This window comes from Bremia lactucae, linkage group LG3 (genome assembly GCF_004359215.1).
Source record: "Bremia lactucae strain SF5 linkage group LG3, whole genome shotgun sequence".
Lineage (NCBI taxonomy): Eukaryota > Oomycota > Peronosporomycetes > Peronosporales > Peronosporaceae > Bremia > Bremia lactucae.
This window is the reverse complement of record NC_090612.1, coordinates 901,849-911,477: the sequence shown is the minus strand read 5'-3', so window position 1 is coordinate 911,477 and position 9,629 is coordinate 901,849. Positions and strand designations below refer to the sequence as shown.

The 9,629-nt window shown below is 45.6% G+C and overlaps 3 protein-coding genes across 3 annotated transcripts; 1 reads left to right on the top strand and 2 right to left on the bottom strand.

Annotated features, from left to right (window-relative positions):
- Positions 1 to 1,252: 1,252 nt before the first annotated feature.
- CCR75_006202 (uncharacterized protein) lies at positions 1,253 to 2,677 on the top strand (the record flags this gene model as incomplete). Its single annotated transcript, XM_067964273.1, has 1 exon — positions 1,253 to 2,677. The coding sequence occupies one exon, from the start codon at positions 1,253 to 1,255 to the stop codon at positions 2,675 to 2,677; it is 1,425 nt and encodes a 474-aa protein (XP_067816610.1).
- Positions 2,678 to 2,882: 205 nt separating this feature from the next.
- Positions 2,883 to 4,091, bottom strand: CCR75_006201 (uncharacterized protein; the record flags this gene model as incomplete). The annotated part of the gene is made up of 1 exon (XM_067964272.1): positions 2,883 to 4,091. The coding sequence occupies one exon, from the start codon at positions 4,089 to 4,091 to the stop codon at positions 2,883 to 2,885; it is 1,209 nt and encodes a 402-aa protein (XP_067816611.1).
- A 1,139-nt stretch (positions 4,092 to 5,230) lies between these two features.
- On the bottom strand, positions 5,231 to 6,103 carry CCR75_006200 (uncharacterized protein; the record flags this gene model as incomplete). The annotated part of the gene is made up of 4 exons (XM_067964271.1): positions 5,231 to 5,329; positions 5,401 to 5,639; positions 5,713 to 5,803; positions 5,852 to 6,103. 4 exons carry the CDS (start codon positions 6,101 to 6,103, stop codon positions 5,231 to 5,233), a joined length of 681 nt encoding a protein of 226 aa, XP_067816612.1.
- Positions 6,104 to 9,629: the final 3,526 nt, after the last annotated feature.

Here is a 9,629-nt window from a genome sequence, read left to right as displayed (position 1 = left end):
GGGGGATGGTGTAACGGGCTAAAGTTGCCCTAATGTTACACAGTCCCCGTTAAGTACACTTGGTGTACTTAAGGGGATGGTCAATTACTAAATAATAGTAATTAGACCCAGCACTCGGGTGTGGTGCACATTTGTGACCAACCCTTGTGTATGTGATGCACATGGGTGCATTCACATTAGGAGGGATGACGCCCAGCGTCATCCGTGATGACGGCTAGCGTCATCCGTTACGCGAGGTATCTAGAAAGATACGCTCGCAATACATATTAAGTGTTATCGATAGAGATGACATTTTAATTGGTAAAAATAGGTATTTAGATTTAATTCTATTAAATAAATCAGTCTGAAAACTTCTCCTACTTGGTAAGTGCGCACGAGGAGATGGATTACCGCTCCCGTGACGACACTGAACCAGAGTACTTAGTGTGTTAGGTGAGGTCGCTTGCGCGCCCAACACAACTACCTCACTGCACGCAAGAGAAGCAGGTTAAACCGCTTCCTCGCTGTGCTAGGATGTGTGTCTAAGTAGAGCGTGGCCGCATTACGACGTGCCCGCCTACATGTGCTGAAGCAGTACAAGTCGTAGTGCCCCGTTACAGTCGACGCCAGATATAAATCTGGCGGCCAAAATCTATTTTAATTAACTAGGGTAAGGTTTATAGATTTAAATAATTAAATAAATTTCAGTCCCCCTTTTGATCTTAAAGCGTTAAGTGCCTTCCTAAGGCTTGCGCATTGATCTGTAAGAGAGAGAAGCCTTTCCAAGGCATATCCTCTTGGGCACTAGTTGCCACTTGGTTGTACGAGCCCCTAAATCCCTTGAACTGCTTTAATAGCTTGTACGACTCCCTGAGTTGTTAAACCCATTAGTTCAATAGAACTAAGTGACTCTCTGAGTCTGAAAGTCTTCCTCTGACTTTAGGAGCGAGGTAGCTCCGCTACAAATTGGGATTGTGTCACTTAGGGCAACTTTAGCCCGTTACAAACGGACATGAAGTCTAGCGAATTTAAGCAGCACGTGTAGCACGTTAATGTCACCTTCTATAGCACTTTTCCTTGCACCCTCTCGTCATCACACTCGTTCACGCACCTGCTGTCGTACACTTAAGCATTAGCGAAACCAAATTTTAGGCAACATAACCGCAAGAGAGCCTAAATTGTTAGTATATGTCAATTCCAATTAGCTGCATTACTAAAAAAATGTACTTCAGACTTTATCTTTCCACAATTTTTGTAGAAATACAGCCAAATAATGACACCCCGACGACGCCCAGCCAACCGCAGAGGGCCTCGCTCGGCTGAACACCTCAAGTTATCGAGTCCGCATCTACTATATCCTCAAGCCAACTCTTTGAAATCGTCACTGCGTTTAAAACATGTGAAAATGGGAAGATTGTCCTCACCGCACGAGAAGACTCCCTCTAAGGTCGATGGGGAAGACGCAAGTGATACATCGACCACAACGTCATTTTCTTCGGAAGGAGACACCACATCCTTTTTACATAACGCGCAGCAGCTTCAACGCAAGAATACGGCGAGTGTTGAAAGGTATTCGTCGGTGCCATTAAAGACTCGTTTCAGCAGACGGAATCGACGCACGGTCGATGCTTCGAATCCGTTACGGTGCCCTTTGTTAGGCCGAAGGTCTCTTAATAAGCGGCAGAATATAGAGACAAGCAAACTGGACTTGATACTAAGTGCTCGCCCGGCAGCGGCAGCGACGGCTGCTGCGTGCGCGGAGGCGGCAGAGAACGAGAAGAAAAGAAATAAAATGATAGCAAAAATGCGTGGCCGGCCGAGTCCACAAAACAGCTCGTTGCCGCAGATCGAAGACGAGAAAACTACGACTTTTAAGATAAAGCGACTCCGCAAAGTACGACATTCTTTGGAGCCCGCGTATTCGTTTGAAAGTCAGACGAAGTATGTCTCAAGGCTTATTGCTGACCTCTATGAAGAGCAAGAGCAAGATGATCGAGAAGTGTACAACATATCAAAAGAGACAGTTTTTACAGAAACGAGCGCGTGCAAGCGATCGCAGGAGGTGCAGGGGCTGAGCGTCGAAGAGTTTCGACGGCTAATGACTTACGGCGAAGTATCGGTTGAGTCCGTGGCTTCCAAGATCCTACCAATGTTGAATTTGGTTGAAGACGACGTTTTCTTTGATCTTGGCTGCGGGACGGGAAAAATATTAGTGCAGACATCTCTTCAAACTCCATGCAGAAGGGCCATTGGCATTGAATTGATGCATAATCGCGTCGTGGGTGGACACAAGGCTTTAGTTCGGCTTCAAGAACGAAACATTTCAATTTTACAGGGCAAGGAAACTCGAATATTACAGGGCGACATCTTCATGCCTCCAGCGGAAGCTTGTCTAATGGATGCGACAGTGGTTTTCATCAACAACGTTATGTTTGGCCCTCAACTCATGCTGAAGGTTTTACAGCTTCTTAATCAAATGCCCAAGCTGCGTTGCGTGATGACACTTCGCAAAATCTGCGAACGCCATGGGCACGAAAAGTGCTCCCGTGCTGGAAATTATTGCATTGACTACGTGCAGCCCCCCACTGAAGAGGAAATCGACGTATCTTGGGCCGATAAAGCATCCGTCTATCTCTACGAAAGTGTCAATTACAGTGTGAAACAATTGACACGAAAACTTGCTAGTGGTGTGCCTTGAAGTGAACGGTGGCGAGAGTAAAGGGAATAAAAGAGTGAAGCCGGTTAGACTTACGACACAGATGGCGAATTGGTCCATTTCTCTATTTGAAGATACTCCCGACAGTAATGACGTAGCTGATGAATTTAATGCTGCCTCGAAATAGATTTGATTTGGCTTCTTAGCAGTCCGCTGTGTACCTACTGCACTCAGGCGACGGAGAATTTTAAATGATAGCAGGCCCAATATATGGGTCTTGAGCGCTTTGTTCAAAGAAGACTGCCTCGTAGAAATTTTGGAACGCTTCAATCTCATTCAAACCCTGCGAATACTTTGCAGCGTAAGTATTAGGCCCAGATGACAGCAAAAGTTTGTTCATCTCAGCCTGAAGACAAGGGATAAGCTTTGCAAGGGGAGGCGCCAAGTTCTTGTGAAAAGGCTTCGCAGTGCTGCTGTCTACTGTTTGAGACTCAAACTTGCCCTGCCCGTAGACCACATCGTCAAGATCTTGGAAGGAGTTGCCACAAAGAAATCCTAAGCTGTGTTGCAGTGCAGGCAAGAAGAGATTGCTTTCCAATAGATCCCATAAATCGTTCAAAAGGCTAATGACGTGTTCGTCCTCGCCATTGCGCTTTTCTGGATAAATTAAAAATTCTTGCCACTTGCGTAGCTCTGCTGAGCTTTCTTGTTTGCCTGCCGCAGACACTGCGTCGGGAGTTGGCAGTACAGCCAGGAATAAATCCTGAAGTAGTTCATTTAATTCGTCAGCAATGACTGCAGTCTTTTGACTAACTTTCCACGCCTGTAACTGTTTGTTGTCTTTGACCACAACTTCGACGTGTGTCTTGATTTTTTGAAGAGCTTCCTCGATAAAATATTCAAGTCCAGATGTCAGAAAGATATGACGAGCCCTCTCTTCGGCTTCTTCTCTCTTCTTCTGCCGCTCAATCCGTTCCGCCTTCTTGCTCTCGAAGAGTCTTTTACCTATTATGGATATCTGTGCGTAAACTAGCAAATGCCAGAGTCCAAAAGCCAAAAGCGACGTAACGTAGCGCGTGACAGCCAGAATTTTGGCGTCCTCCCAGAGCGCGTTACGTCTGCTCCTCTGCATTCTGTCCAGCGTTTTAAGATCCTTTACAACGCTTTCTAGATCAAGTAGCTGATATAAGCGGGCCTTAATTTTTGGCAAGAATCGCCGCACTGTTGCGCGGCTTTGTTCTGCTGTTGAGCCCAACGCTAACTGTAGTCGCTGGTGCTCGGCCATCTGTTCCTGAATTTGCTGAGAATAGCGCTCCGCCTCGTTCAGCATGCGTAAGTATGCATAATAAGCTCCACCAGCACATGCTGCACCAAAGCCCGTCGCGATCATCATCTTCTTGTGCCGGCGCGCAAAGCTGCATGCCGCTTGCTTAGCATGTCGCAGTGCTGACCACATCGCATTCACGTTGACAATTGGGAATCGTTTTTTTATATATTTTTCAGAATAATTATGACTAACCGCTTCGATGAGCTCCTGGCACAAAAATGGCACAGCAACATGGAGGCGTCGAGCCCCTACTGGACTCGTTTTTCGGATTCTTGCACCGTAAGACGGACTTAATGTGGTCTCAAGCGACCTTGTACGGCACAAGATGGGATTTCTGCCTGGCCAAGCGCAGCAGAAAGTGCTCGAATCCTTCCAAAAGTATTTTATGAAGGGTCTCAATGACACCTGCAACGGTAGTGGGATTACAACCGTGGAACAGGCACAGAATAAACCAAGTAAGAAGAGTGAGAGCACTCACAACGGTGTAAGGTGTTTTTGCTGCGAAAAAGGAGATAAATCCGGTTGACAGAGGATGGCAAACAAGGTGAAGCCGACTGGTCTGTTTCCTCATTGTATGGGCTTGTAACGTCCTGAATAATGCAGTTCCAATCGGTAATGGAGGAAAATGTAAGAATTACACGTGGACGCAGACGCTTGAGGATATATCGGTACATATGCTAGACAAATTTTCTGCATGTTCAGCTGACAACTTTGCTTCATTTTTTTACTGCAGATTCAGATGAAATTAATGCAAGGAATACGAGCCAAGAATTTGCACTGTCAAATTGAGTCAACAAAGTTGCGTGTGACACTTAAAAACGATCCAACCAAACTTTTGCTTTATGGAGAGTTTTCCGACACAATTCGCCCGAATGAGAGTGTTTGGTCAGTCGAGAGCGCCAAGACGCTTTCTATTTCGCTGGAAAAGATTAAACCGACGTGGTGGGCCAGCGCTTAAAAAAGTGATCCGGAAATTGATACCAGTCAGGTCGACTGTCGGAGGAACGTTCAAGACTATGACGAAGCTACACAAGGTGCGATCAGGAAAGCTGTCTACGATCAGTGTCTGCAACAAATGAGCGGTGGGTTGCCACTCACACCCAAAATGCAGATGCTTCAGGAAGCCAAAAATACGCCAGGCTTACGTCACTCTTCTCAAAACCAAATTGATTTTTTTTGACGAGAGTTTAATGCGTGCAGTCAAATATTTCAGCATTACGGTAGAAATTTTGATTGATGTTGAAGCTTTAGCATATGAGAATTGTTACTTACAAAATTCCCCAGTGACGTTCAAAACTATTTAATAAACGGCAGATGGCCTGAGCACCGCTCATGGGGTACTCGGAAATCGAGATAGTTTCATCCAGCTATAGCCAAGAAAAACATCCGTAAAGATTGTTAGCAATAACCTCCGTCAAATAAAGAAGTAGTCACGCACGTAATTGGTGTTTCCTTTTGTTATGTGACCATGAGCCATCGCACCGAAGATGAATACAACCGGCTCATCCGTAGACAGCGTTTCCACCCATTCCCACGGATTCACAAGGGTTCCAATGCGTGAGAGTGCATATTTCTTGCAATTGGCCGGGAGATGAATTGTCACAGGATTTTTGATAACATTAAGCAGCGTCTGCTTGCCGTCTGACGAGCGAATTTTCAGCATGTGTAGTAATTGCACTGCATCAACCAGCATTTAATAATTAAAGTGCAAACCAAAATAATACTGTAGCATGGACAGACAGACACGTACCCATGAGACCGGCAAAGCGCTTGTACGTGCGGGGTACACGCATCTGTGAGCTTACCTCAATTAGCACACCCTTAGTGCTTCTGATGTACATCTATCGTCATTATACAGCAGTATATATTCAGCATGTAAAATTTTTAACGTCATCAGTACAGCCACGTGCCTTCAAATAGCCGGCTTTGTTAAGCGGTGAGTCGAGCAGCGCCATGAGTTCCTGGTGCAGGATGTCGGGACGCGACTGGCTGGCGTCACGGTTGAGCTTTTTGTGAAGGCCCTTGTGGTCATCACAATTAAGAAGCTGATATCCTTTGGAGGTCTTGACAGTTTCTAGCGCCGCCTGCTCCAAAATCACAATCACCTGTCGGCGGTTCACTTCTTCCTTTATTGCACTCATTGCAGAATTTTTATTGGTGCAAGCTCGAGGTATTTTTACGTGGACAACACCTATGATATTGGAACGTGTGTGGTCATTTTTATTGTACGTGCACTTCTCGAGCGCAAGCGAAAGAACTAATAATTGACAAACAAGGCACTTGTTTTTGATGTAAATGCTCCGTGTAACGGGGAGTACCGTTACATAAGTATTATTTTCTATAACAGAATAGTAAATATTATTTTCTCTGAGAGGAAATAAATGAAGAAGTGCGAAATTATTATCCAAATTAATTATGACTTAAATAGTTCCAATAATACCAAATTTGGTATAATTGATGCATTAAAACATTAGCTCTATTGATTGGTTGATTTAAGTCTAAATCACCCCGCTAATCGTTTCAAGACACGATTGTGCGGTGCGCAAGGAGGCTGTAATGGGGCACACATCGGTTGGAGAACCGTTGTTGTGGTACATTAACTTTATGGGTAAAATACCCTTTTATCTAATTTTAAAATAGTTAGATACTTAAATCCCATTTATTATGCCGCCAGATATAAATTTGGCAGCTAAAATCTATTTTAATTAGCTAGGGTAAGGTTTATAGTTTTTAATAATTAAATAAAGTTCAGTTCCCCTTTTGATCTCAAAGCGTTAAGTGCCTTCCTAAGGCTTGCGCATTGATCTGTAAGAGATAGAAGCGTTTCTAAGGTATATCCTCTTGGGCACTAGTTGCCACTTGGTTCTACGAACCCCTGAATCCCTAGAACTAGGATTCCTTAAGCTTTAATAGCTTGCACAAATCCCTGAGTTGACAAACCCATTAGTTCAATAGAACTAAGTGACTCTCTGAGTCTGAAAGTCTTCCTCTGACTTAAGGAGCGAGGTAGCTCCGCTACACCTGGTAGCACTCGTAGTCAATCAACGCCTGAGTTTTTACAAGACTAATTTCTCACGAAAATGGAAGAGGTTCCAGAATTGTCAGAAGCGCAACGCGCCGCTTATGACAAGCTCAAAACCTTATTTGGGCTTGAGCACGTGGAATTTATTGTCTCCCAGGGACCAGAGGTCCTGCATACAAGGCTTGAAGCCTTCATGCGGTGCGAAGCCTCCCTGATCGGTCAGGAACATCATTTAGCGGCATCTATGCCGATCCGGTACATCTCTGTACCCGACTCAGAGCCGAAAGCTCGACCTCTAACTGTAAATGTGAAAACATTTGAGGGATAAGAGGGAGAAAATCTCCCTTTTTGGATGAAGCAGATGGAAATGTCCATTGATTCCGCCTTGTTCTTAACAGAACGGCAAAAGGTGGCTATGGCCATTTCCAAACTTGGAGGTAGAGCCATGGAGTGGGCACTACGTCCATAAACGACGCTTTTCCCTCATAGGATTCGCTGAAACAGCAAATGATGAGCATGTTTGGACCGCCTGATCAGGCTTTTTGCATGCGAGCACGGCTCCTGGCGACTTGACAGGGTAAAAGAACCCTAGGGGACTTTGTCCAGGAGTTGAGAACTCTCATTGCATCTATGCATCAAGACCCGGTGCAAGAAGCAATTGTAGTGACCATCTTTATGGGGGGTCTCAATGAGGGCGTTGCCCGGACGGAATTTCTCCGATCCCATCCTGCTACTTTCGTAGAGGCAGGTGCCATAGCGCTACGCGCTGCGTTCGACTTAAGTTTGCTCGTGTTAGCTCGCCAGTTTATCGAACAAGCTCTTCGAGCACATGGGTACTATCTAATAGACCGAAACTCATGGATCTAATCCTCTTTGAGGAAGGAGAAGAGGCACTTCGGCCTGTGGAACAGCATAAGAATATCCGTAGATGCTATACGTGCGGAAGCACAAAACATGTACGTCCGGCCTGCCCTCTTCAAAATTCGCGTTAAGCTCGAAAGAACTCCAACTCCGACCTATACCAGAGATCTGGTACGGTGCGGGAAAACGTCGATACCCAGTAGGTGCGGGGCGCTCTACTGGGGAAGACCTAGGTTCTGTTGAACCTCTAGGAGGTGAAAATAAACAGAACCTAGCCCCCAATTAGCTCGGTGCTTAATTGCACGGGGCGAGAGTACAAGCCTGGCTTGCTAGTCGCTTAAGCGACTGTAAATGGCTTCGATAAGTCGTGGTCAATTCGAATTGACTCAGGAGCGTCTTGCAATTATGCTCGACGCCTTTCCCTTGAAGGAAGTCAACAATACGTTGAGGCGCTTATAGCGCATGAAGGTGATACAATCACTGTTCGCTTAGCGACTGGGACTCGTGTCACTGTTCCTAAAGTTCCATTGAACTTAGGTATAAAGTTTCTGGACTTTGACAGTATGGAACGCTGTCTCGTCCTAGACGTGGATTCAAAATTTGATCTCATCCTTGATATGGCCTGGTTAGAACACCATGAGCCATGGATCGATTGGAGGTCTAAGACCTTAGGCGCCACGCGCAATGTTTCTAGCAAAGTTTTGGAGTCATATACCCACCTTTGCTGGGCAACAAAAGCGCTATTGGCGCGGATCATTGAATGAGTCTGTCAGTGTTTTAGACATTGGCATGTCTGAGTTAATATACTGTAATGTTTAAAACATTAATTTTGAGCCCGACTCAGCAGAAATAAGTGGAACGGCACGTACTCCGTCGAGTGACACTCGTTGTAATAACGATTCACTGAATGCGGAAAGCATTGTTGGCCTAAGGCCGAATCATCAAGGGTGCAATATTCCTGAGATACGTGGAGTGGCACGTCTAAGTCAACCGAGTATGGTTTCGGCCAAGGTGGCATCATACTGAGTGTCAGTAGTGACACTGCTGGCGGTTCACCAGGACCTCAATGGTGCAATATACTGAGATACGTGGAGTGGCACGTCTAAGTCCACCGAGTGTGGTCGGCCGAGGTGGCACCATACTGAGTATCAATAGTGACACTATTTACGATTCGTTAGGGCATTTTGGGTCAAACCCTCCTAATGCACGTGAAGCGACACCCCTATGACGCACTTTTGCAAGTTGACGTACCGTGACCTTATTGGCTTTCTGCATGAAAAGAAATGTATCACCTGCTACTCCATGCTGAAACGCTTGAGAATGTCGTCGACGGATCGCCGTTGACACATTGTTGCGCTGTGTCTTGTATAGAACCAATACAGGCTGGAAAACCCGGGGACGTGAATGTCCCGGCCTCTTAGAGGCGTATTGTCTCCACTTCAAGACAGGATGGACACGAAGCGTGTATACCCTCACAAAGTGATACGAGTCAGCAATTACATATGCTTGTAAATGGTGTAACCGGTAAGATTGAGGGGGAAGTTAGCCTTGCGGCAATCCTTCGTTACATGCTCTTTTAGAGCTAGACAAAATGTCTATGGATGAGTGCAGCCGAGCCTCAAAGGCTGGCGTCGTATCTGAAATGGTGGCCATTCAACCAACAATTGAGTTAAACTCATCGTCACTTCTAGACGAAGCTGTCCTGGATGACACAAAAGCTGCACTTAGTGCGCGAAATGGGTCATCGATCCTTAAAGATCCAAGGTATCCCTTTTATTCCTTGA